General features: G+C 57.7%; 1 protein-coding gene across 8 annotated transcripts in view; it reads right to left on the bottom strand.

Moving 5' to 3' along the window:
- Positions 1 to 3,299: 3,299 nt before the first annotated feature.
- The window catches only part of Lingo1 (leucine rich repeat and Ig domain containing 1), a 135,509-nt gene continuing 111,275 nt past the window's right edge, over positions 3,300 to 27,533 (bottom strand). For 4 of the 8 annotated variants that reach the window (XM_063243567.1, XM_005000811.4, XM_013145609.3 and 1 more), the window contains one exon: positions 3,300 to 6,162. In XM_063243567.1, coding sequence (XP_063099637.1) covers positions 4,306 to 6,150 — 1,845 coding nt within the window. In that variant the 5' untranslated portion in view covers positions 6,151 to 6,162 and the 3' untranslated portion in view covers positions 3,300 to 4,305. Of the gene's footprint in view, positions 6,163 to 7,819; positions 8,102 to 18,577; positions 18,730 to 19,194; positions 19,619 to 20,697; positions 20,717 to 27,533 lie in introns of those variants that run through there. The other 4 variants (XM_063243569.1, XM_005000809.4, XM_063243568.1 and 1 more) reach the window with 4 other exon arrangements.

The following is a 27,533-nucleotide window of genomic DNA, read 5'->3' as shown; positions in this document are numbered from 1 at the left end:
TTAATGGTTGTGATTTTAAAACACTAAGTTTTGGGGTGATTGTTATACAGAAACAGAACCCGACAGTTATCCCTGACCCCTTCTGGACCATCTTTACCTGATACTGGCATGGGAAAGGTGAGCTCCTGGCCACAGCTGATTGGACAGGGGATAGGCACCTGATTTCAAGGCACTAATCCAATGGTTGGGCACTAAACCAATCAGGTTTTTTTCCTCTGGAGCCTACAGATGAAGCAATCAGAGACTCTATCAAGCCAGACAGTAAAGGAGGCTAGAGCTGGGAGTTTTGAACTGGAAGTAGGATTGGGAGTTTATAACTATAGGCTGTCATGTCATCATAGGACACCAAAACGAGGTGAGAGGTGGGGGACTATGGGGTCAGGTTCTGTGAGGCTCCAATAAATCTCAACTCCAGCTTGTCTGTGCTGTACCCCCTGAGGCTTGTACCCCATGATACCTGACTTTGAGCTCTAAAAACCTCATGGTCCCTAAGCCACCAGGTGACAGAACTTCCCAGGGACTCCAGAACTGTCCTTCTGACTCATGCCATGACATGCATGTGTGGCCTCCTTCCCCAGGACGCTGAGCGTGGCTGGGGCCATGGAGTGCCAGTCCCTGGGCTGCTCCCATCGTGCCCACAGCCTCCCCTGTTTGGGGTTCTCGCTCTGTGGACTCACAGGCCCAGTTCCTGAGTTTCCATGAAACTAATAATAGTGGTCACTAGTGTCCCCCACATGTGTGTCGTGCCACACATATGGGTTCTTTATTATACTGCCTTTAATCTTCTGACACCAGAAAGCAGGGTTCTCAACTCCACCCTGCACATGGGGCTCAGTGGTGGGAAGGGTGTACAGTGCTAGGTGGGCTCCTTCCCTTCTAAGCCTCCTATCCTCCTTAAGCCAGGAGGGACCCAGTGTGTGCTGTGCCCCCTGAGGCCCCTGTCCTGGGGGTCATCTTGTGGGGGATCAGGCCTGGGTTCAGCTCTGCCAGGGATCCTAAAAGGCAGGCTGGGCTAAGGACTCCAGACCTTGCCTGCCCAGCACTGCCTCAGACTGCATCTCTGGCCCTAGGCTGGCATGTGAGCAGGAAGTAGCTCCCCACAAGCTTGGGGGGCCAGAACACCCTGACTGCAAACCTCATGGGGCCTGCAGTGGGCATCAGGCCTGGGATAGGGAGTGGGCATCCAGGAAGTCTCTGCCCCCCTCACTGCTGGCTCAGGCTCCTGGCCGGGAGTGTGCCAGGGAAGGGATGCCTGCAGCTCCTGGAGGCCAGGAGTGCCAGACCATGAGTCCCCAGGATGCCCCCCAGAAGCTTGCAAGGCTTAGATCCCCTCTCTTCTAGGGGAAGCTTCCACTGCCAGAAGGAGCTGTGCCTGACTGATCAGGCCTCCCGACTCCTAGGCTGAGCCCTTGACCCTGGGCACTCAGTCACCCAAAAAGAAAACCTAGTAAGTTGCTCATATTCTCAAGCTTCCTCAGGGACATCCCCTCCCCATGGAGCCAGGAGAGTAGGTCCCCTGACTTCACTGTTCAGCAGAAACCGAGGCACCTGAGGGCCTGAGCAGCACCTCCACCCCCACACCATAGGCTGCCCCTTGTGGGGATTTGCCTCCCAGACCTTGGGGTCGGGGTCCTGTGCTCTGGGATCCTGGGTGGTGAGCAGGCTTGTGGGCTCCCTGAAGCCTCCTATGATCTGATCAGCCTCTTGCTGCGTCTGTACGTGGGGCTGCCTGTGCCTCTTATGTCTGAGGACTCCTATCCCTACTCCCCCTGCACCCCAAAGTGCTCCCAACTTTTGCACAGCTCTGAAAAGCCTTGACATGGGTTTAGAAATCTGTGGCTCTGGGACCTGGACCCAGGCCCTGGTCATCACCTCTGGTCCTCACCCTCTGCATCTATACAGCAGACATGCCTGACCATGGCCATCACCACTACCTTCTATAGGCCTCCTAAGTGTCAGCCTCAGCACCAACCAATACCTGCACCCTACATCTTCATCTGATCCTCCTGGAGACCCGAAGTGGTCAGGACAGCTCTGATTCATAGCTGGAAGACACAGGCTCAGAGGTGTGAAGGAACTGTGCCAGGCAGGTGCTGTTAGGACCAAAGCTGGAACTTGGTCCAGGCTCAGAGCCAGAGTGACTTGTATGCCCCACCTTCTTATGGGAGAGGATCTCTTTTCTCCCAGGGCTTAAGGCCACTGTTCAGGGGGGTCCAGGCCTTCCCCAGAGCCCACAGGTCCCAGGCAGAGGTGAGAGATGGGCAGAGAGTAGGTAGGCAGAGGTAGGACAGCCCAGCTATGGTTTGTAAACTGCATGAGCTGGAGCCAGGAACCAGGCAGCCCCTCAGGGATGCCTGAGAATGAATGAGTGAATGGATGAATAAATGAATGGCTGAGCAATGGCTCAGTGCTGGCCCCACACTGCCCCTGCATGGGCTGAACTGGAAGGTGCCAGGTGTGTAGCCCCTGGTGTGCACCGAGCCTGCATGGAGAAGCCACCTACGGGAGATCCTGGTCACTGGGCTGGCCTCCCTGCCCCTCCTTCAGTGGAGCCTGTGCATCCTCCAATGCTCTATTGTAGCCTGAGGGCCAAGATGTCTCCAGGAGAAAAAAGATACTAGGAGGGGAGCAGCTAGCCCTTTGACCCTGTGCCCTCCCTGTGACAGACAAGGAACTGGTGAGTGCGTGATCTGCAGGACAAGCTCTGCTGCCCAGGGTTTTTGTCCTCGGTGGGGCTGCCTGGCTCTTCCCTGTCACGTGAGGTCCCTCTCCAGGGAAAAATGTAGAACCTCTAGGTCTGGTTTGATGAGCACAAACAGAGTGAGCACAGACAGAGTGAGGGATACTGCACAGCCTTTCTGGCCAGCTGGGGATACCAAGGGGCCCCCACTCCAAATCCAGGACTCGCTGAAAAGCCCTGAACAGCCCCTGGAATGGCTTACTGAAAGGAGAGGCAAGCTGGCCCAGGTAGTCCCAAGGGTGGCCCCAGGATGGGCTCACCCAGTCTCCACAGACTGACACACTCACAGGAAGACCATCTCATACAACTGGGGCCCGGTAAGTGCTGGTGAAAGAAGGCTTGCACATGTTCAGGGCACAGTCAGCGGGGCTTGAGCCTTGGGGCTACTAGATGAGCTGGTGGGGTATACGATGCAGCCCAGGCCCAGCATCCCCTCTCCAGCCAGGGCCTCAGTCACAGCCTGGACCCTCTCCCTGGCACCCCACCCATTCCCTGCAGATGTCCCCAGCAGCCCATTCCCACCGGGAGACAAGAACGACCATAAGAGAGGAGTCACCCACACATGTGCACAGCGCTTTACAGGTTACAAAGTGTTTCACATACATCATCTCATCGTTCCTCACAACAGCCCTGTGAGGTAGGCAGGGTGGGGGATGTTCCCACAGTACAGATGGGGAGACATGGCCTAAAGGCCTGCAGGGGCTCAAGGTCACACAGCCAGTAAGCAGCAGAGCTAGGACCATGGTTTAGGGCTCAGGCCTGCCTCTGGCCCTTGGCTCTCTCCACTGAACATGCTGTCTCCTGGGAGGACCCCAGCCCCATCCAGAGTCTCCACCACCCCCAAGCTGGCCCCTATCTCCCCATGGCAGTGCCGCCTGGAAGCCCAGCAGACAGCCCCCCACTCCACAGGCAGCCCTGTCTCTGTCTCCCACTCCCTATAAAAGACCAGCCCAGTGCTGGCCCAGACCTGTGGCCTGGCTGCTCCTGGGGGTACCCAGCAAAGTAGCAGGGAGGGGCTGTGTCCTCCTTTCCTGTTTTCCTGAGTGATCCCTCCCCATAGGGGAAGAGAGAGAAAGGAGGAAGAGGAGGAGGAGGAAGAGAAAACAAGAAACTGAGTTGGAAGGAGGCCCTGGAGCAATCAGGACGTCAAAAGTTTGCATTCCGACTAGCTATAGGAAATAGTTTTTTTTTTTTTTCTCTTTTTATTATTTCAAGTTTTCATAAAAATCCATAATTATTGAAACCCAAGTTACAGAGGAAGTTCGTAACTTTTTTTAAAACTGAATTATTGACTCTGCCGTGTCAGGTAGCCGGCTCTTAATCCAGTCTGTGTCACTGCATGCCCCTGTGAAGCTGGGGTCCCCAGGCCTGGATTTCTGAGGTCCTGGTAGGAAGAGGGTGGTGGTGAGGGCTGGCAGGGGGCAGCCGGCCTGGGCCAGAAGGGAGAAGGAGTGTATGTGGAGGCACAAGGGGGGTGGAGAGGAGACCAGGAGCCAGTGGGCAACGGCCAGACCCCTGCCCCTGCCCCACAGGCCCTAGGGGTCCCTGCCCCCCACGGTCCATCCTCAGATCATCTTCATGTTGAACTTGCGGGGCGCATCCGCCGAGCTGATGCCAGCGTCCGACTTGCGGGGCACATACTCAATCTCAATGTTGTGCTTGGTGTTGCCTTTGCCCCGGCTCCAGAGAAACAGCAGCACCAGGCAGAAGAGCACGACGCCCAAGAAGGAGATGAAGCCCATGGTGGTGGCGATGATGAGCGTCTTGATGTCGAAAGGGAAAGGCACGGTGGCACGGGTGCTGTTGGCCTCTCCCTCGCCCGGCTGGTTGGAGATGAAGGCGAAGGTCTTGTTGGGCTGGTGCGGCCAGTCGGGCGAGTAGCTGCGTACGTGTAGGTGGGCGGGCATGGAGTCGTTGCCACCCGCGTTGGCCGCAATGCACAGGTACGTGCCGTTGTCCTGCACCTGGGCATAGCGCACCTCCAGTGTGCCATCAGGAAAGACCGTGAGCCGCCCATTGCTCTTGGCCGAGACCAGGTGCTTGCGAGGAGAGAGCCAGAGGATGGCAGGTGGCGGGTCGCCGTCTGCCCGGCACACAAACTGCACCGTGTGGCCCTCGTCCACGAACACCTGCTGGGCCTTGCGGTCCCGGATGCGGGCGCGGCGGCAGGTGAAGTAGTTGGGCAGGAGCACATCGGGGAAGTCCTTGAACTCCTTGCCCTGCACAAACTCAGGCGTGGCACATGTGGGCTGCTGCCGGTTGAAGTTGAGCCGCCAGCGGCGCCGGAAGACCCACAGGAGCCGGCAGTCGCAGGCCAGCGGGTTGGAGTCCAGAATGAGGGTCTCCAGGTTGCCCACCGAATGAAAGGCCGACTCCTCCAGTGTGGTCAGCTGGTTGCCCGACACATTGAGCACACGCAGGTAGTTGAGGCCACGGAAGGCATAGGGCTCCACCACGGCCAGCTGCCCCCCCACCAGCTGGATCTCCTGCAGCCTCAGGAGCTCATGCAGCATGGAGCCCTCGATGGTGCCGATGGGGTTGTAGGAGAGGTTGAGGAAGCGTAGGTAGACCAGGTGGCGCACGGCCAGGTAGGGCACGGCAGTCAGGTTGCAGTGCGTGATGGACAGGGACGTCAGGTTGAGGCCGTAGAGGCAATTGGGGGTCATGGTGTCCAGGTAGGGCCAGTGGGAGATCTCCAGGACCTTGAGCCGGTACAGCCTCTTGAAGGAGTAGTCCCGGATGGCGTTGATGTTGAGATGCCGCAGCCGCAGCACGATGAGCCCGTGCAGGTGGGACAGCGCCTCAGTGGGGATGGACGTCAGATTGCATTTCTCCAGCGTCAGCTGCTCCAGGCTGTTGAGGCCGCTGAAGGCGCGGTGGGAGATGTAGACGAGGTCGTTGTCCCCGACCTCCAAGGACTTGAGGTTGTACAGGTCCTGGAACATGTAGTCCAGCAGGATGACAATCTTGTTCTCGCTGATGTCCAGCTTGGTCAGGTTGCTGAGGCCCGTGAAGACGCCTAGCGGGATGAGCTTGAGCCGGTTGCTGCGCAGCCCCAGTGTCCGCAGGTTGAAGAGGTTGTTGAAGGCGCCAGGCTCCACAGCGCTCACGATGTTCTCATTGAGCTCCAGCTCCTCCAGGTGAGGGAAGCTGGCGAACTCGTCCTGGTTGAGCGTTTTGATGCGGTTCTTGCCCAGGTCAAGCAGGCGTGTCTCGGTGGGGATACCCTCGGGCACTGCCACGAAGCGCTTTCGGTGACAGAGCACGGCGCGGTCCTGTGCGGAGCACTCGCAGCGCGGTGGGCAGCCCGTAGCTGAGCCAGACAGCACGGAGCCCAGCACCAACAGGAGGATCGGCTGCCAGCAGGCCAGGAGGGGGCTGGGCATGCTCCTCGCGCCCCCCGCCAGCATCCTCTCGCTCACCTACACCAGAAACAAGCACAGGACAGGAGCAGCATGAGAGCAGGCAGCAGCCAGTGGACCCCTACCTTTGAGCCCTCCTGTCCCATCAGGTGTCCCCAGCAGAGATGGAGAGGCAGCTGTAGAGTGACGGGGAACACTGGCCACTGAGCTGTCTAGGCCAGATGGTCTCCTGCCAGCCTCTTTGGGAACAACAGGGGTCAGGAAAGGGACAGTACAACCTCCTTTACCATCTACAGGCAAGGCTTTGGCCAAGTTTCAGGGACAAAGCCGGCCCTGCTGAGCCACCCTGGGGCTCACAGGGACCAAAGGGGTTCAAAGGCAGCATCTTTGGGAGCAGCCCCCAGGCTGCAGGGTCGGCTCCCGAGGCTGGGGGCACCCTCTTTTATCAGCCTGGTTCCCCCAGTGTGGGCCCCTGCCATCCCCACAGCAGGACAGCTCAGAGAGACCCAGGGAATGACCAGCTTCTTCCCCATTGGTTCCAGCTCCCAAACATCTCTCAGCTCGTCCCCGAACCTGCACATCCCCAGCCCTGCAGAGGCCCCGACTTCCCTTCCTCTGGGTCCCTGGGCCTGGCAGAGTGCGGGCTCCTGTCCCTGCCCAGCCATGACTTCCACTCTCCTCTTGGGACACAGCCCCCATCTGCTGAAACCCTACGGCCAGGAGACCTCCCCAGATCCCCCGAGGGAAGTGAGTCCCCCATAGACCTCCAATCATCATCAGCCACCTGTTCTCAGGGTTCCCATTCCCTCCTAGCATCAGGGCCATGTGCTGCGACCTGAGGGAGGAGTGGTCACTTGTCCCAAGGAGGACAGGCAGCCCTGAGTGGCTGGCCCAATGGGTGCCAGGCCAGCTGGGTGCCAAGACACGCAGCACTGTGGGGGATGGTGGCCGTGTTTGTACCACTCATGGCCCTGAGGGGTACTGTAGCTCAGGAGCACAGGGAAGGGAGGTCTTCTTGGCCCAGCCCAGATACTTTGTCCACTTCCCACAATCCCCTCACCGCTTCTCCTTTCCACAAGTCATCCATACTTGTCATCTGAATGTCAAAAGTCCAAGAGATTATGGTTGCCCAAGGACACGCAGAAGCCGCAGATGTGGGACAGGAGCTCTGATCTGCCAGACACAGAGACTGACAGGTGCTTCCTGTTTGTTGACCAACTAAGTGAGTGATTAACCAGAGAGGACTTCGGGTGTCAGTGACTTGTCATGGAATTTGTAAGGCTACGTTATCCCCAGGGATTGTGTTCACCCTCTCTCTTCCTCTCTCCAGATGCTCCTGGGGCTCAGTCTCTCCCCACCCTGCCCCCACTAGGCCATTTTCCACAGCATACACGCTCCAGTGACCCACCAGAAAAGCAAACATCCTGACGGTCGATCAATAAGTAATTGGGCTGGCAGCTGGGGCTGGCGCAGTGTGTGCAGCTGGGGACCTCAAGAAGTAAATAGGACTTTTAGCACCCAGCTCAGGGCTGGACTGGTGGGTGATGTGGGAGGAGGCCGAGGCGAGGACAGCAAGGGACACGGGCCACCCTGCTGGAGACAAGTGCCTCGTGCAGACCTCTTTCTGGCATTCAAAGCCTTCCCCGTCTGGCTTCAACTTATCTACCACCTTTCCTGCCACTCCCAGAAAAGTCATCCAGCTGTCTACTTGTCTCACCTATTCCTGCTGCTCAGCCATCTCCTTTGGAAGAACTGTCCCAGGTACTGTCCCAGCAGTCCTTGAGAATATAACCTCAAAGGCCACCTCTTCCATGAAGCCATCCGTGACTGGCTCCATCAGATTCTGTCCTTGGTTTACAACACTGAAGCACTTTATTCTTAGCAGTAATATTGTGTAACTGCTGGATGCAGAGACACTATGTAACTATTGGGTGCAAGGATAGGATACTATGTAACTGTTAGATGCAGTGATACTGTGTAGCTCCTAGATGTACCAATACCATGTAATGCCAGATGCAGAGACTATGCAACCATCTGATGCAGTGATACTGTATAACTCCTGGAGGCAATGATACTATGTAACTGCTTGATGCCCCATTCTGTTCCAAAGCTGATTTGAGCCAAGATGGAAACATGACGCTACAAGATGACAGAGATAAAGCTAAAGAATGCAAGCTAGTTAATAAGGCCACAAAACCCTGCATCATGGCAACAGCTGAGAGTTCCCTAGTGACTTGAATGAAGAGGGAAATCTGCTCTCAAGCCTCAGTGCTTCTCCAAAAGAACCCAAGTCAGGATCCTGGGCGAATTTGCCCAAGGTCAGCACAGAGCAGACCCGAGGAGGTTCTTTGAAAAGAGCATGTGCACGGGTGAGTCTCAGGGGTACAAGCCTACCCATGGGGCTCCCCTTGGAGCTGGCGCTTGGGCAAATTTAAACAGGCTGGTGGAAACACTGACCCGCTTTGCCCCGTGCCACTGCTACCCTGAAGCTGAGGACATGGGCATGTGGGCATTGCCTCATCCCTGTCTTTTAGGGGTATTTTCTTGAATGGCTCAGAAACTGAGATACAGAGAGGTGGATCACCACAAGCACAGTACACTGGGCCTACGTCCTGCTCTCACACCTCATAGGGTCCCTGTCCGCAGGGTGCAGGGGAGGCTGAATCTGGGGGTCATCTGCCATTTCGGTACTGTGAGTCCTGCCAGCCACCCCTGCAGTGGCCAGGAGATGTGTTTTATACATTTTAATCAGTGTTTTATTTCAGAACCTTGCCCTCTGAAGAGCTTCCCACAAGGGCAAGAATTAAAAATTGGACCAATAAATATAGACAATAAACATCAGAAGCAAGCAGAGGATGCCTATGCCCTGGGCATGACACAGTCCCGCAGCAGCCTGAGCGCTGGGAGCCACTTCAGCTGCAGAAGGCAGGACCCACAATCGGGATGCCAGCCACACCCTCACCCATGTTCCAGACTCTGTGACTCCAGGCAATGCCCACCTTGGCTGGTTGTTTCCCTGCAGGCAGGGATGGTCTGAGGCCAGAGTCTTGGGGGCAGGGACAACTCCAGAAGCTGGACTTCCCCCAGCTGCATAGGGACATCCTTAAACCTGGCTAGGTGACACAAGGTGGGGGTCTCCAGCCTCAAACCCCAATTTCATAGGGGCTGGAAGGATCCATGTGAAGACTCAGTGAGGGCCTTATGTTGGCTGTCACCCGAGGGTGCAGGGTGGTAAGGATAACTGATGAAGAGGGAAGGGACATGGGGGCACCCATGGGGGGCTTGGAGAACCACTGAGGGAAGCTGTGGGCCATTATGGAAGCCCCACAGCACCAGCCAGGTCCTCACAAGCCCCAGGCAACCCCTGCAGAAAATGGATGGAACCAGCTTTGGGCTTCACCCTCGCTGTCTCAGACCTCATGGCAGCTTTCCTAGGAACGAATTTTATAGGTGAGAAAACTGCTTGGACCCAGAGCTGCCTGGGGAGAGGGAAAGTGTGGGGTGTCAGGCCAGGAAGGTGAGGGCTGCTGGGCCTCAAGATCCTCATGCAGGCTCCTGGTCCCTGACCCACAAAGCCTTTCCAAGGTTCTGGTGACCCAGCTGCTTGTTTTCTAGGAAGCAGGGTGGGTGACAAAAGCTCATCTTGCTGCTGACCCTGGTCCTATGGCTGAGTCTGCAGTGGGATGGGGCAGGAGAGGAGACAGACAGGGAAGGGGCTGCAGGGCTCCACCCAGCTCCACCACTGCAAGAGCAGGGACAGGAAAGAGAGCCAGGAGAGGAGAGAGGCAGGGAAGTCTGCACGCACCCAGAGCTGGAGGCAGGGAAAGGGCTCTACAGTCAGGGGAGATGGGGCCAGAGCCTGCATCAGAGACTCAGCTTCCCCCTCTGGCTGGTACCATGTGTCATTGTCTCAAGCCCATCCCCCAGCTGCCCCAGAAGCAGGGATCAGCCTCTTGAGTCCTCTCAGAGTCTTAGGACATCCTTTGTCCAGCATGTTGCAGGCCCCCTACCTCTCTCCAGGGGCACTGTGGGGCCTGGCTTCTCCCACCCCAAAGGGGCAGAGTCATTATACAACCCTGGGGACAGCTGTGAGGACACTGTGAAGTGGACATGGGTCCGGCCATCCAACCTTTAGTCTGGGTTTAAGAAAGGCTCAGAGCAGAGGAGCTCAAGGTAACTCCCCACTGGATGTCCCCATTGACGGGGAGGGCAGTGACACTGGAACACAGGCGTGGGGCTGAAGAGTACTTTGGACTTGGCTCCTCTAAGACTAAGAGACTCCTAATGGCTCTGACACCCCTGCCTACATGGTCCCTAGACTCGTCTGAAGCTGCTCCTCCGGCTTGGGGCTCAGCCCCACTGAGGTGCGAATGGCTGCTAATGGCCCAGGTCTGAGCTGCTAATGGGGAGGCTCCGCCAAGCCAGGGTAATCCTGGGGTTAGGCTGAGCGCCAGGGACTGCAGAGGTTGCCACCAGCACATGGGGAGGAGGTGTCCAGTGATCAGGCTGAGCTCCTTCAGGAGAAATCCAGACCAGGGCAATCTGGTGTCCCTGTGTGCCCCCCTCCACTGGCCCTGCCACTGCCTCTGCTAGCTCTGCTCCTTAGCCATCCTCAACAGGGAAAATTCAACCTGGAAGAAAATTGAGGTCACATCCTTTGTCGTGTATAATTCCTTATTTTCCTCTTGCTCTTGGTTCTGGCAAAAGGTTGCTGGGCCCCCAGTGCATGTGTGTGTGTGTGTGTGTGTGCGCGTGCACACACACTTGTGAAATTGCCTGCCCCTGCCCATCCTCCCTAGCCCAGTGCCACCAGCCCCTGCCCCGAGGGTCCCTCCTGAGAATGACAAACTTCTCTCTCATGGGCAGACTTCCTGGCCTCTGGATAGGGTGTGGCTGTTATCTGGGTAGCCATCAGGCACCCTCAGCTGCCCTGGACCCCCTGTGTCCCCTGGGGCAAGCACCTGGCCCCTGCAGGTTAGGGAAGAAGGTCCCTGACTGCTCCATCACCCACAGCTGTCCCAGGAGCTCCCAACCTTCCGGGCCTGCAGGCCTCAGGCCATTTGTGGAATAAATTATGAATTTTAATTGTCAAAACATCTTAAGTGTTTAAAGGCTACTATATATAGGCTCTGCCCTCCAGGAGTGGATGCTGTGCAGGGAGGATCTAGGGTGGGTTGGAGAGGCTGGATTCTGGGCCAACACAGGGCAAAGGGCTCATGGGTCTCAGCCTGGGCTCCAGCCCACACATGTATGTCCTGTAGCCTGGGGTGAGGCTTAGTCACTCTGGACCCACCAGCCCTTTTACTAGGTTCTCTGTGTTGAGCACCATCCCAAAAAGGGGTACAGTGGGGTTAATACCTATATGGGCGTGGTCTGAAGGCGCCTGGGAAACACCCAGGTCTTCAGCCCCATGTCTCCTTTGAGAAGTCTCTGAGATGTCAACCCAAACTCTCTGACACAGGGGCATCCTGAAGGCCTCTGCCCAACCCTGCAGGCCAGCAGCCAAAGGATCCTCTGTTCATGCCTACTGGCTGTCTCTCACCTCCTGAGCCCCCACAGGCCCCTCCCAGATGCCCACCCCTGGGAGCCCCATGACCTCAGTAGGCTCAAGCCAAACCACCCTATCAGGAGGAGCCTGGGCTGGGGGGTGGGGGACAGCTCACAGCACCAGGCAGACAGGAGGGGATGGTATTGGTGGCCCTGGCAGGGTACTGAGGTCAGCCTCATCAAACACACAGGACACTGATGGTGCACACACCTCTCTCCATGACAATGACATGACATTGGTTTGTCATCCCCATTTGACAGATTCTACAAATGAGGGGCAGAGTGAGGGGTATGATTACCCAAGGTGGTGACCACCAAGTCCTCATCATGTCTGCAAGCTGCCTGTCTCTGACTCAGGTCTGAGGGCCTGGAGGCCTGCATAATCGTGGGTCATACACCTCTCATGTGGGTGCTGGCCCTGCCCTGGGCTGGGGACAGATTGCGGGCAGAGCAGAGGGAGGGACAGCCACTGGTGTATGCAGGATCCTAGCACCCTCTGACAGCACCCACTTCTGATGAGGAGGGACCAAGCCACTGTCCGTCCCTAAGGACCTAGCTTTTCTGACTCCAGGGCCACAACACCCTCAGGGACCGCCACAGAGGTGAGGAAACTGAGGCCCAAAAGCATCCGGGATGCATCCAAGGCCCTGTGGCATCTCATGGCCTGGACCTAGGAGGCCCCCCACTGGTGGCCCCCGTCATGCCTTCCATCCCCAGTCACGCCTGCAGCAATGGCCACTGTCCTCATATAGGGCCAGGTCAGGGATGGGTGGCCGTGTGGTTTATTTCTGCTTCAGAAACAGAAAAGATTAAAAACAGCCCCCAATACATCAGAAACCAAGGTCCAGCAAGTTATTTATAACACGCACTGGCAGATATAAATAAAAGCACTGGCCTACTCCTGGCTCTGACCATGCAAACACTTGTCCTTCCACTGACCACCTGCCAAGCCCTCGCCAACGCCCATCCTTCCAGCCTGGTAAACTGAGCTCAGAAGCAAGGCGGTGATGAGCCCTCTGCCTTCTCTGCTACCTACCCACAAGACAACCAGGAGGACCACTCAGCTCAGCGTGAGCCATCGCTGGTCAACAGATGGCCCGAGATGGAAGACCTGCCTTGATAGTGAGTGAGTAGCTCATCACAAGAAGTATGCAAGCAAGATCACAGATAAAAGACAAGGCAGGAAGACTCCTGTGGGGTCTATACCCAAGTAGCCTTGCTCAGCTCTGAGATGTGCCCAAGTGCCCCGCATTCACGGGCAGCCCTGCAAGGCCAGGCGGAGACAGCATCTGGGCCAGGCCCCAGCCCCTCCCAGAGCCAGAGCAGGTTCTCTGCAGAAGGAAACAGAGGAGGTGCAGGGAGAGATTAATTCCCTGAAATGGGAAAAAATAGAAAAACACACACACACCACACACCCTAATAACATGTAATAAGAGGTTGGAGACGGGAACAATGCCCTGGTAATGTCACCCTGGCGGCAATCAATTTGGGTGTCACATGAAATAGGCATAATTATTCCGCCAGCCCTGGCGCCTGGCTCCAACCAGCTCCAGGGGCCCAGGCCCGGGCTGGGGAGGTGGCATAGAATCAATCATCAGTGCCTGGGGCTGGCAGAGGGAGCTGCTCCCAATTAGCTCCCCTCTGGGCAACCAGGGGCCTGGGAACCCTTGAAATCCCAGGAGCCTCCTTGCAGGGGCTGTGGTAGTCAGAGAAAGTCCTCGGGGTAGCAAGGAGAAGCAAATACATATTTGTTCCGTCCACTGTCACAACGGTCTTGCTAAGCACTCAACATTGCCAGGCCCCAAGGCAGGTACCAGAGTAGAGGGGATGGAGCAGGAAGCAGGGGGTTCCGTCTCCCATGCTGGGACAGCCTTGCCCATCCCTGGCTGGACACAGCACTGTGGGGGTCCCAGATATGCGGTTCTATGCTCGCCCACACTGTGTCCCTTCTTCTCTGATGACCCCTGCCCATGCCTGAGATCAGGATTAGCATAGACAGCATCCTTCCAGTTGGGGAAACTGAGGCTCAGAGAGGCCAATTATTTAGTAAGCATAGGTTACCGTTTCATACCACAAGAAACCCTGAATTCCAGAATCAAGCCAAGGCCATGGTGCAAAACTGTTTAACACTCATTCGATTAGGAAGCATTGGGACGGCCCAAAGCACACTGCGCCATAGAGATTCTCACCTCCAGCTGGGGGAAGCCTAAACTGGAGTGGTTGATTTGGAAAACACTTTAGCGCATTTCCTATGAAAACCAAACATAAATGTGCCCTGCAGCCCAGCAATTCTGCTCTTAGCTGTGGGCTCCAGAGATGCCTACACATTTGCCATGTTGGGAGGTGGGACAAGAATGTCTGGAGCGTGAGAGCCGAAAAGGGTGAGACACTAAAGCCCGTGAACAGGTGGATGAGATAGTACACGACATCCTGGCGCCAGAGCACCATACATCTTGGAAATGAATGAATGGTGGCCGTGAATAGGTGCAACCACACAGATGGGGCTTAAGACTAAGACGAAGAGAACAGTGAATTCCAGGGAACTACATGTTCAGTTTTTTGTTTCATTTTCTCGTGGTGTGGGGCATCAAACCCAGGTCCTTGCACAGGCGAGGCAACCTGCCTCTCAGCCACACCCCCAGACACACCCACCCCTATATATAGCTCTTGTGCTTTTCATAAAGTTCAAAAATAACCCAGATTAAGCAATATACACATATATGGTTTTAAAGAGGCAAGAAAATGCTCAACCCGTAACGTGGGGTGCTAGGTGCCACAGAAAAAGGGACCAAGGCTAGTGTGGAGAAGTACGTGGGAAGACAAGTATCACTATTAAAATGTCAAGGGCAAACTGAAGACAAGTATCACTATCAAAGTGTCAAAGTGTCGCGTGTTCATTACATTAGCACTGCTGCCTGAATTAACATGAAGTATGTGGATTACTTTGTTAAAAGCTGTGCTAGGCTCAAGGCATGCATGATTCCCAGCTGCCAGGAGGACATTACAGGTGAGCTGAAGGCTTGCATGCTGGAGACCAGGCATATCACCCCACCCCTCTGGCTCTCCTTCCTTAACTAGCAAATCTCTGTGCCACCTCCAAGAGTAAGATCAAGAGCAACCATAGAAAGAAACTGTGAGCAGCCAGCATTTATTAGTCACTTACTGTATACCCAGTGGTGTCCTAACCGCTTTACATTATTAGTACATTCAACTGTCACCACTGTCTTCCAGGTAGATCCTGTTATCCCCATGGAATGGAATTAAAAAAGACTGAGGCCCAGAGACAATAAGGAAGCTGACCAAAGCCACACAACCAGGCAGTGGCGGGGCTGGCCCTGGCTCCAGGGTGTACACTCTGACAGCGTCACCGAGAAAGAAGACTGAAGAAATCAAGCACACAGGAGCAGAGTATCGGCACTCAAGCATACTCATTCACGCATGCAGTGCATAAGCAAAGGTCAGAATCGAGCATGCCTCAAACACACTTGGAAATGACCCTGCCTCTCACACTCCCTCTACAAAGACCCTCCCTCCCTGCTGCCAGCCCCCTCCACCAAGAAGCCCCTGCCTGCCTTGGCCCCAGGAGGGGCCCTCCTTCCCCAAGTACCCCACTGAGCTGAGGCCTCCCATGTCTGCTCACCCCAGGCAGAGAGCCCAAGGGATGGACACTGCTCTTTCCCAGGGTGCCCAAAGACCTACGGGAGCTAGAGAAACATCCAGCCCAGAGCCCAGCAGGAAGCTCGGCTGGGAAGTACAAAGCAGGGCTGAGTGAACAGGCTGAGAAGGCGGGTGGGTGCCTGGAGGAGGATCGGGGATTTGGAGCAATCAGGGAGTTTCCTGGAGGAAGGGCCAGGGGAGGAGAGGAGCAGGGCTCTTGGGTAGGGATGTTGGACCAGTCCAGGTGAGGGAATGGGGGAACAGAAGGCCATCTGTGGGTGAGGACAGGGAGGCACACAGGGACCACCATCCTACCCCAGAGTCCCATGCGTGGGACAGCAAGACAGAGACCCTGTCTCTTGGGGCTCATTTTCTTACTTGCGCCTGACACTGCCTCAGGCCTCAGGGGACTTTGCACAAAATCACCCCATCCCACAGGTGCACCCAGCCCACCCATGGCACTCCGCCTTCTGCCCCCCACAGGCATCACAGCCCCAGGATCCTGTCTGACTTTACACTGCACAACTATCCACACCAGGGAGAGGCTGGCAGTCTCCCTCTGGACTTCTGCATTTTAAAAGACATGAACACAGGTGTTCAGAGTCATGGATGAAGAGACCCTCAGGGCTCAGCCACGGATCCAAGAGGCCATTGCAGGGTAAACTGGTTGCTCTACCTCCCTTCCATCCTGGGCCCCAGGGGGCAGCACACACCCATCCCGGAAAAGCTGGACTTTGATGGGGAACCACTCTGACCCAGGCTGGGGAGCCCTGCACCCCAGGCCATCATACACTTCAGCTGGTGGCAGGAGGGAGGGGCAGGAACACCAAAGCCTCCTAGGGGCCTGTCCCCCTCTGGTATCCCTCCAGGAGCCCCTCTCTGACACTGCCCTCTTTCAGCTGGTTTGGAGGAGTTCCCTTCCCCTCTCCCTCTGCTTGGGGGGGGGGCGGAAAATAGGACAGAGGCTCCTGTCCCAGCTCCTTGGACTTGGCACCCCCTGCCACACTAGGACAAAGGCCCTGGAGCAGTGCAACACCACCCCCCCCCACACACACACCCAGGCTCCTCACTGAACCCAGAGAAGCTCCAGGCTCTCCGCCAGCTGGGTGCTCCAGGGTCCCCAAGCATGGGAAACACCCCCCCCCCCCCACAGGAGCCATCGGCATCATGGCCAGCAGGACTAAGCCCAGAGGGAAACCTGGTGGTGCTCTCCTCTTCTGGCTGCACAAGCCCAGCAGAGGATCGAGGGAGAGCCAGGTGGGCAGAAGGGCCTGGCCTGGACAACACTGCCCACTCCTCAGGGTCTCTGCACTCCACCCACCAGGGTAGACTTGCCCCTGCCCTCCCATGTATCCCTTCTCCCCTCAGACCCCAGCACATCTGAGAACAAAGAGGGGGTGCTGTACAACGGTGACCCCGGCCACAGCACAGAGGGACTGCCCACTGGCCTGGCCCCACCCCCTACCCAAAGTGGAATACATAGGAGAACGAGCTCCTAGGGGCACCTTGGAGGGCAGGATGCCCAGCGTGCATGGGGGGGGAGGGTGCAGCAAGCTCTTCATTACCTCCTCTCCACGAGTCCCCACCTCCCACCGCTGGCCTGAAGGAAAAGTGGGGCAGCTGGAGGTGAGAAGCTGGCTGCAGGCAGACAAAGGGGAGACCCCTAAATGGCTCTGAGGTCCTTTCCGAGGACTCCCTCCCCTTCCCCTCTCGTCCCCCTGTCACCCGCAGGAGCCTGGGGTGGCGCGGCCATTCATCCAGATTGGAGCTGTGGAGAAAGCCGGTTATTCACCCGTGCATTGGCTGGGAGTGCCAGGTGCTGAGGACTGCCTGGGGGCGGGATCCCAGGTCCACCCAGGTGGGCACCCTTTAGAACTGATGGGGTGGGGCGGGGGGGCGTGTTGTCCTCTAGGGTGACCAGGGTCACAATAGGAAGGTATGGGACGCCAGGGGCGGGGGAGGTCCCAGCCCTGCCAGCCTGGAATCTATTAGAGCTAAAGCAAAACAAGAATCCTTTTTGAGGTCTGGGAGGGGACCAGGCCTGAGACCCCAGAGCGGTCCGGGTGGCACCAGGTGCCCTGCATCCCCAGGAGGGTGCAGCTCGGCCATAGTGCCAGAGGCCTGCGCGCGGGGCTCACCTGCATCTCGGACGCGCCGTCCGTCCGTGCGGCTCGGTCGCCAATCGCATGTCGCTCCCGCCGGCGCGGCCCCGGCCCCTGCCCAGCCCCCTCCGTCCCCTCCTCCTTCTCCACCTCCGACTCCTCCGCCCGGCAGCCCGCGCGCCCTCGCGGGGCGTCCTGGTCGGGCCGTGCGCCCCACGCGGCGGGAACGGAGCCCACCAGCCCCGGGCGGGAGCAGAGGCCGCGGCCAGCGGTGCTGGCGGCGCTTAGGTCGTGCGCCGCAGCGTCCACGCGCCCCGCTCTGCGCCCCGCGCCGGCCCGGAGCCTCCGCCGCCTGTGCCGCTGGGGCCGGGTTGGGGGCAGCGCGCGCTGCGCCGCGGGGCCGGGACCGGGTCTGGGGAGCTGCGGCCACGCATGCTGAGAGCCGGAGCGCACGAAGAGGATTCCGCGCGCCCCGCACTGGACCCAAACCGACCCGGACCCGCAGCGGGGACCGGGTCCCAGTCCGCCGCCGCCTGCGCTGCCGCCCGCTCCTGCTTTGGCTCGGGCTCCCGCGCCGGTCCCCGCCCGGCTGCCGCTCGGGCTCCGCGCGCTGCCGCGGCGCAGGGAGGGAGCGCAGAAGCTGGAGAGCTTGGGGGGAGGGACCAGGAGGAGGTGGGACCGGCAGAGGAGGAGGGACGGACTGAAGGAGGAGGTTGCGCGGCCGCCCAGCCGAGGGGGCGCGGGGCGAGAGCGCGCCAGCCCTGCCCCGCAAGAGGGGCGCGCCCGTCCTCGCTCGCCTCCTGTACCGAGCGGCGCCCTCCCGGTCCGGCTCCCTGCGGGTCCCCAGCCAGCTCGACCTGGAGTGCAGCCCGCGTACTCGTCGGGTGCGCGCACTCTGCAGGGAAGCGAACCTGGCCACACGCGTGTGCATGCGAGGGCGCGTGTCCGCACGTGGTAACTGGGGTCGCTGCACACTGCCGCGTGGACGCACCAGAGCACGTAAGGGAACAGCGCCCCCCACCCGACCAGGGTTGTTTGGAGGACAGCAGGAGAGGGGACAGACCCAGGGCCGCGGTCCTGGTCCCCTCCTCGGGAAATACACGCAAAGACCCCAGGAGCCCTATCCTAGCGGCCACGGGGCTCCGTGTTCCACCCAGCCCTAGCCTCACGTGCGCCTTCGCGCCGGGTCCAGTCGGCCCAGATCCCGTCCTGCAGAGGGCGCGGGCCTCGACAATGGCTGTGCCCCAAGAGCCGCTCCTAGCATCCGGCAGAGGGCGCACGGAGCCTCGGCTTGGGTGGCTCTGTGCCCGACCAGGCTCTGGAAAGGTCCGGTCCAGGGAATCCATCGGGTCCTGATGCCACATCTAAAGATGCCCCGGGGAGCCAGACTTCTCCCAGAGACCTGGCTGACACCGAGATCTTAGGGTGTCTTGGCTCCCTTGGGAACGTGCCCACTGTACATCCCTCCACCTCCTGGAAGGCAGGTGCGCCGCGAGCCAAGCCAGTTTCCAACAGAACCATCTACACGACACAGACTCCACCAGCCTCTCTGTTAGCACATTTGTGTCCCACAAGCACAGAGCTTCTGACACCTGGAGTCCACAGGGTGGAGCTCCCACAGGCAGGGAAGGAAGCTAAGGCCATCAGCTTCTGCAAGCAGACTCGGACCCTGCTCTCAGAATCCCCTTCAGCAGCTGGGCTAACATTCCCTGCAGAATCCCCCGCCACACAGAGACGCAGCTCCCCAGCCCCACCCAAACCCCCTCCACCCCGGAGTCTCACAGACCTGTTCCAGGGAAACTGATCCTGGGTCCCTCTCGGTCTCACTGCCTCACCCCTGCTCTGGACTTCCTGCCTGGAGAAGGCTCCTTCCTTCTGTGTCATATTCATGCTCATCCCAGGCCCAGTTAGGGCCCCTTCCCACCAGGTGCCATCCCCCAGTCCAGAACAGAGCTGCAGCCGTTCCTAAGTGACGGAGAGCAGCAACCAGGCTCAGAGAGGTTACTTGACTTGTCCATGGTCACACAGCTGGCAAGGCATGGGCAGAGGATTTGAGTCGCCTTCCAGGCTGACTCAAACCGGGAAGAGGCTAACTTGGCAGAGGGACTTGCAGGTGGGAGGGACCCAGGAGTCCCCTCCCTTGCTGGGCCTAGTGCAGGCGGCTAGGCTCTCACCTAGCTGCTGCTCAGACCCCTTCCCCATCTCTCAGCCTCCCTCCCGGCTGTTTGTGAGTGCCCGCCTCCCGCCACCTCCCACAGTGACAGAAATAGACGCTCAGGCTCCGCATGGCGGCTCCCCAGACCCGGCGGGGGCGGGGCTATTCCTGGAGCTGGGTTGACGCAGGCGAAGTGCAGCCCCCCCGGATCCCGCCCGCGGCTCACCTGCTGCCTGCCTCAGGAATTGCTGGGAAAAGGGGGACAGCCTGTCGCCCCAGCCTGCCCTGGATGCTGACTGCAGAGGCTGGTGTTCTGGGGTGGGGTCCTCCAGATCCACAGTTGTCTCTCTGCATCCGGGAGGCCTTCTACTTTCCTGTGTCCTCAAAGGAAATGACCCCACACCCACACCCTTGTCACTTGCCATGGAAGTTATGGGCCAGGCAAGGCTTGGTGGAGGGACAACATGAAAGGGCCTTCAAGGGCTCAGACTGGGCCCAATCCTGATCTGGCTTTCCAGATCCATTTGGAGGGGCTCCCTGGGTCCAGCTATGGACAACTGTCTCTCTGTCCCATCTGCTGAGCAGTCCTCAACACAGGGCTCGCAGAGAATCTGAAACGTCGGGGTAGCCCTGTCCAGTAACCACGAGGTCCACCCCAGGGGTGCACATTTCCCCACAGCGCTGAGCAGGACTGTGCAGGGCCACCTGCTGGGCATGCCCTCCTCCTGGTTTCTAATCCTGCCTTGAAATCCAACTAAGACTTAGCTTTTCCACTCTGCACCCCCCCCAGATGAGATGGCCCATGTTATCCCCCACCCTTCCCAGTCTGCAGACAGGAGCTAGCCAAGCTGTGTGTCCCACAGGTGGGCAACCAGAGGCTCTGGCTCTTGGGGGAGAATTCAGCTGTCCCAGTTCAGGCCAGATGCAGACTGCCAAGAGATTCTGGGGAGGGGACAGGAGGGCCATCTGGCACTTACCCAGCCCTCTACAGCCAGGCTGTGAGCTAGACTTATTCCTCATCTTCCCCAGGCCCGGCCCTCTGTGCTTGGGAGTCTGGCATGCAAGAGGCAGGCTCTGGCAGGGATGGGGATCCCCAGGGGCACAGAGAATGACACATATAGCTCTGTCTCACACCTGGTCTGGGCTGGTTATGCAGCCTGCGTCCCAGCACCTTGCAGGGTTTTACGATGATGATTATTTCCAAAGGCACTTGAAATTAACGACAGCTCTAAAATGGCTGGGACAGCGGAGTCACTGTGGAAACCTGTAATTAGCAAGAAAAACGGAGTTGACAGGCAGTGGGAGCTGGGCTGGCCGTGCAGGGCCAGGGGCAGGGTGGGGTGCCGCTGTCAGGTGAAACCTGTGTTTTCCTTTATGCTACAATTTAGTTATCACCCTTGAGGGATTATGGCCCCTCTCTGGGCCTGTTTCCCTGATGATGCACTAGATGTAGGCTGGGATTGCTTAGGGCCACTGACAGTGGGGACCAAGGCTCTTGGAGAATCAAGTACTCCTAGAAGGCTGAGTCCCAGAAGCCAGGCTATTTAGTCCCTGGGGCCATAGCAGAAGCCCCAGCCTTCTGGCTCTTGAAGCCTCCATGGTGTAATGAAGTCCTGGAGCCTCGGGCTGTCATGGAAGGGTAGAGAAGTGGCAGGAAATCCATAGGTCAGAGCCCTGTGCTGGTGTTGCTGCAGAGGCAGACAGGGACAGGCAACTGGAATGCTAACAGCAAAGTCCCCTCTTGGTAGCAGACCTTGAGCTGCAGCCAGGCTTAGCCTCTCGCTGCCTTCTCCTGATCCCTCCCTAAGAGCCTGCAGGTGGCTCCCAGAGGGTCTCATGCACCTGCTCACCATTCTGCTGGTACAGGGAGAGACATGGGGGCACAGAAGAAGGGGACTCCCCATGATAGTTGACTTGAAGGACATTTGTGGTGGGTGCAGACGGAGACAGTGAGGGCAGGGGGTGGAAAGCCCATCTGCTTAGTCAGACATCCTCTTTCCCGGCACCTACTTACTGCTGGCTTTCTCATCACAACTGGTCTCCTACCCCCGTGAATCCTCCTCCTCCTCCTTCTTGAGCAACTCAGGGCTCTAAACCACCCCTGCTTCCCTAACCCTGTTCCTCTTCCTCTCCCAGCTGAGCCTCTCCTTGGGCACCTCTTTGATTAGATACTCTTACGGAGTATCTAGCAGGGCCCAGCACAGGGCAGCGTGGGGCCTCCATGATTTAATGTTCCCTGTGGGTCCTGCTTGGAAGCCAGCCTAAGCTCGGTGGGTGTCTGAGCAACATGGGTGTCACTAGGTATCCTGTGCACAGTGATGGATACACCCTGCCCCTGCCCCTTCTGCTGTCGTCGGGTATCTCCTGAGGTCCTTTCCACTACCCCATGCTGAGGAGCAGAACCAAGTTCTCCAGACTTTGAGAATCAGGAACACCTGGAGGGTTTGGAGTGCTCTGGCAACTCCAACGTAGTGAGCTCAGAGCCCTGATGACAGAGGGCCCCACATGCATAAACTAAAATCCCTTCATCTTCAAGAGCGGGGACCAGTGGATCTGCTAGAGAAGAGACTACTGTGGGGACAGGGACACTCCTGAATCCTCACTCTCATTTCCACTCAGCTCAGCACATGGGCTACTCACACCTTTACTGGAGCGGGCCCATATGAGTAACGTGTCACTATCCACCAGCAATGTCATCTGTAGCCTTCTCTTGTGGGTGCAAACAGGCCCTTGGAGAACTCCAGGTGAAAACCTCGCAGCCACAGCAGGTCAGGAGGCTTCCTGTCCTGGGCCTCGCCACACTGAGCAGGCTGCTTGGATGTGGTGCCCATGGTTACCAAGGAGTAAGCACTCTCTGCAGTCAGAGGTGAGCAGGGCATGTCTGCCCCACACACTGAAAGCCCTCCAGGAAAACCCCACTACTCTAATCCTGATTTATGGGTTAGTACAGTCAGTGGCCTTAAGAAGCCAGGGAAGCATACAGTCCATTAAAGAAAAAAGATTAAATTGAGAGCACAAACAAAAATGCAAATATCAAAAGCAATCTGTCTGTAGAAAGGGACCCTTCCTGGCTCTCTGGGATCCAAGGATCTGTGCTTGGCCAAGCCGCTCCTCCTGAGAGACGACTCGCTGTCCCCAAGGCACGTGTCAGGGGGAGCTGGAGCTAATGTGTGCCAACAGGCAGCACTATTAGCAGATCTGTTCATTAAGTGCCCGTCTTGAGCTCTGCTGAGTTGGAGACTTGTTTATTAACTTAAGCCAGAACGTGTTACCGATGGAAGTAAAAGGCAGCCCAGTCACAGAGCCAGGCTGTCGTGGGTTCTCGTTCTGCCTCTTAACTGCTGTGTGGTCCTGGACAAGTCACTTCATCTTTCTGGGCCTCAGTTGCTCTGTGATGGGCAGCCCTCAGATGACCCCTATGGTCTCTGCTCCTGGTGTCCCCATTCTATAATTCCCTCCCCTCACAAGTGTGAGAAGGACTGACAGATTCACTTCTGGCATGCAGAATATGGCCAATGCAATGGGACTTCTACTGCCAATGAAAAGTGGAGACTTGTCTTGAGTGCCTTCTCTCTATGGCTTGTGTCTACTCTGAAGGGGCAGCTGCCATGTGGTAGGCAGCCCAGTTGAGAAGTCCTCACGGATAGGAGCTCACACTTCCAGATAAGATCACACTAACTGGGGGCTGTTTGTCACCAGCCATTGATGACTGAGACACTGCTGTCTGCTCAGGGGTGTAACAATTTGCCTCCCAGGGGCAGGGGCAGAAGCACCTGCTGCTGGTGGGGAGGCGGTGAGGGAGGACACGGCATCCCTGGTGTCTACGAAATATCGGAGATGCAGTCTGTATCACAATTCCTGTCCTGAGTGTGCATTCCCAAGAAACAAGAGATACAGGAAGCCCCCCCATAGGGACTGTCTGTCACACTGAGACCCCGGAAGTTCCCCGCGTTTGTCCCCAGGAAGAGTGATGGATGGAATGTGACACTGATCATGAAGTAGAATGCAAGTAGCAATGGGGACAGGGATGCAGGAGTCACAAACATCACCATGGGGGACCCCAAAGACGCCACAGGGAGCAAAACAGATACACACAGGGGCCCCATTGGGATAAACTTTAGAAAAACATCAAGCCCGATAAACACAGTGTGGGGTCGTATACACAGGAAAAGGATGCCAGTGCCAAGGAAAATAGCAAGCCCACTGGGTGCTGCCCAGAGGCAGCAGCTCACTGGATCCATGCCATTTCGTTACTTATCCTTACAGAGGAGGAAACTGAGGCTGGTGTTCTGGGGAGACACACCTGACTCTTGAGTCTAGCAGGAGGCTGGAGCTTGGTTCCCTACCTCAGATAATTGCAGGGAGTCCTTGGCCTCTGTCCCATCCTCTATCTCACAGGAGAGATTCACTCCCTTTCCACCCTGATCTGTAACAACTGGCAGACGGAGAACCAGCGAGCCATGGTGTGTGCCAGCAACAAAGCAGGAACGTGGCACCACGGAGACTGGACAACTGCAGGTGCGAGTGGGACGATTCAATCCGGCGCAACTCAGTTTGATTCAGCTTCATGTGGCCCAGGTCACAGAGACAGAAAGGCTGAGGGCAAGGGACACTGCTGGGCAGCTGTGATGGGGACGCTGTGCAGGTGCTTCTATAACTTCCCAAGCCAACCTCAACCTCACCCTCCGAGGAGGGACTGTTATTGTCCCCACGCAGCCAGCAAGAACACAGGAATAGGGCAGGTGAGCAGCCTGCAGGGTCCACACAGCAGAGCTGGGATGGTTAAGGTGCATCCTACCCTGCTCTTGGGTGTGGGCACGGGGTGGGGTGGGGAGCTCAACTCTGACCAGGGAGTGGGGACTGAGAGGAGGAGGAGGAGTCAGGGAGACTTTCCAGATGGGAGGGGAGGCTGGTGCTCAGGCAGGCAGGACATCATTCATTCATTCATTCATTCAACATAACATTTCCACAGCCTTCCCTGTACACCAAAAGGCCATGGCCTAGCAAGACCCATCATGACTCAGGCAGCAGGGAGAGAAGTGGGTGTTTGTACCGTACAGATCGGGACGGGGACTCAGGAGGTAACGATGGCCGTGCTGAAACCAGAGAGCAAAAAGGAACCGGTCAGGCTGGCCATGGTGGCACATGCCTGAGATCCCAAAACTCAGGAGGCTGAGGAAAGTGGATCGCCTTGAGTTGCAGGCCAACCTGGACTACAAAATGAGTCTCAAAAACAAAAAAGGAGCCAGTCAGTGCCCAGCACCCAGCGCCCAGGGCGGCGTCACAGAGAGCAGAAGGGTGCAGAGGCCTGACCCTGGGCTGCAGGAAACATCCAGCCCTAGAGAAGTGATGCAGGCTAAGGGGGGTCCAGCACGGCTGGGGGACAATGAGGCTGCGGTGGCTGCCATGCCCCCTGCCATCACAGCCCCACTAGCAGGCCGGTCCCTCTGCAGAGGCTGGAGAGCAGGGAGTTGGAAGCCATGTAATTATGTGCAAGCAGAAGAGGCGCCTTAATAATTGATGGTGGGAGAGAGTAAATATCGGCAGAGGCACCAGGCCTCAGCGCCTGTCCCGTCTGGCGGGGACCCAGGGCAGCCGCCCGGCCACTAATATGCCTATAAATTATTGAGCTCAGAAAGAAGAAAGCAGGTGTCACGTCACACCCATGAACAGCTTGTTAGCTGAGACGGATGAAGGGGCGGCCAGCTTGGCATGGCATCCACTCCCCCACACCCGCCCGATGACGATGCTGAGGACACAGATGGGGGTGGGCGTGGCGAGAGGCTGAGTGCCGCTGGCCCCACACCCCACAGCCCACTACTGACCCATGTGGAGATGTGTGGTGCCCACAGAGGAGGCTGCAGCTGTGAGTACTGGGAATGGGGTGTGCCAATGCCCGTGTTCAAGGAGCCCCAGAGCTAAGAGCTGGGTGCTGGGAGGGACCAGCCACTGGTGTCGGATGCCAGGGTCATCCAGGCCCCTCCCAAAGGCCACTTATTGGCTGTGAGACCCAGGGGAGCTGCCTGCCCTCTCTGGGCCACTGTCCAGCTAGATTGCCTGGAGACTCCCTTGTACACCTTGGAGGTGGTGCAAGACTCCTGAGAGCACAGCTGGATGACAGGACAGGCCAGTGCCAAGTGGGCTTTCTCGAATGGGTGCCCCTTCCTCCCCACCCCTATTTCACAGGACCTGCCAATATGATCAGGCCTAATGAGGCTTCCCTCACCAGGCTGCTTACACTCCACTAAGACCTGAACTCAGAACAAGAGGGGAGGGGTTACGGAGGTAAAAAAGGTGGCCTGGCCCACCCTGGGCACTGCCACTGCAAGGGGACAAAGAAAGTGGAAATCAGGTTTGGAGCCAGAGCACAGGGAGGCTGGACGGGGTACTGAGGCTCCTCCTGGTAAAGAGTTTGGAACCCACTGCCCCCTGGCCAGGGTCAGCTGTCTGAGGCCCCTCTAGGAGGTGGAGCTGCAGCTTGGCTCTGTGCTCACCGAATGCTCAGAGCCACTGAGGGTCACACAGGTGGGCAGTCTGGGCCTAAAGGAGGCATCCCTGTCCCCCACCTTGCCCTGGGGACTACAGATCGGCCCTCCATAGGTAGCCCAGTGTCTGACCCATCCTTTGTTAGTCCAAAGGCCCCCCTCTGCAATCCTGACCCAGTGAGTGTCGGTTCCATAGTGGTTTCCTGGGCCTCTTCTCCCGGGTCCCCCTGCACCCTGTGTTATCTCCATAGTCTCAGTCTGTCCTGAGGTTTCCTCTGCATATGCACCGAGAAGTCCCACAGCCAGTGGAGCCTGCTCAGCATGGAAACACAAAGGAAGCCAGAGTTGGGGTCTCTTGCCTCTCCTTGCAGCTGCTGGCCCCAAGCTCAGTGCTGCAACAGCTGCTGGTGTGGATAGGTGGCACCTCAGAGCTCTCATCCCAGCCTGCAGCTCCCAGCATCCACCCACCCCTGCCCACAGAGGTGGGGCAGTTGGGGTGCTTCCTGCTGTGTCAGTCAGTCAGGTGACCTGGTCAGAGGGCAGATGGGGAATCTTCCAAGGATAGCTCTGGACCTGGGTGGTCCCTCTGGGCCCTAGATATAGCTCCCCACCAAGAGGGGACATCTCTTGTCTAGGACCACCCAAGTCACATGCAAGGGACAGCACATACCATGGGGTGTGTGACAGGCCCCTGCACAGTGCCAGGAGCCCATAGCTGCTGGGGCATCTTGACCATGTAGATGTATGGTCATACTACACCCTGTGGCCAGGAGGGTATAGGCTTGTGGCTTGAGGTGACAGGAGGAAGCCAGGAGACCTTCTATGTCTTTCCTGGCTGTCCCCCTCTTCTTGCTGCCCCCCCACAAATGAACAAAGTGTCCCAGAGGTCAGGGACAGGAGGCACTGACACTGGCCCATCCTAAGTACCAAAGTTCCAGGTTTGCACTCCCATGGAGCCAGCATAGGCCAGAAGCAGCAAGACCAAGAAGAAACTCCTTCCTTAGGGTGTGGTGCCGCCTCCAGGCAGAACACCCAGCTTTCTGCACTCCTGCAGGAGCTTGCGGTGGCTGGAAAAAGCTCTGGAATCCAAACTCCTCCAGGCGGGGCACTCAGGCAAGTTCCCTCTGGCCTGGTTCCCTTCCTGAATGCAGCACTCACCCTGCAGGGGAAAGGATCCCAGAAGAGCACCCCACAAAGCCTAGGAACAGGGCTGCACCACCAGTCCCACCCTGTCTCTGCTGGGTTACCTGGGAGCCCAGACCCCACAGCCTCAAGGCCAGGGAGTGAGGGGAGGCCTGTTTCCTAGGTCACTAGGGCAGACCTCAGCCTCTCCTTGCTCTGCCTGGGCCCACTCCTGCCTGGGGCTGTTCTGTCACCTGGGAAATTAACTTGGCCTTGGAAGAGAGCACCAGCAGGGGGGAAAGAAAATACTGAATGTGATCCACTGTGATCACATCACACCAAGGCAGGGCTGAGCCCAGGCTG

Source organism: Cavia porcellus, unplaced genomic scaffold (genome assembly GCF_034190915.1).
Source record: "Cavia porcellus strain 051 isolate PalLab524CR breed Dunkin Hartley unplaced genomic scaffold, mCavPor4.1 scaffold_38, whole genome shotgun sequence".
Classification (NCBI taxonomy): Eukaryota; Metazoa; Chordata; class Mammalia; order Rodentia; family Caviidae; genus Cavia; species Cavia porcellus.
Note: the sequence above shows the minus strand (reverse complement) of the source record. Positions and strands in the feature narration are given on the sequence as shown.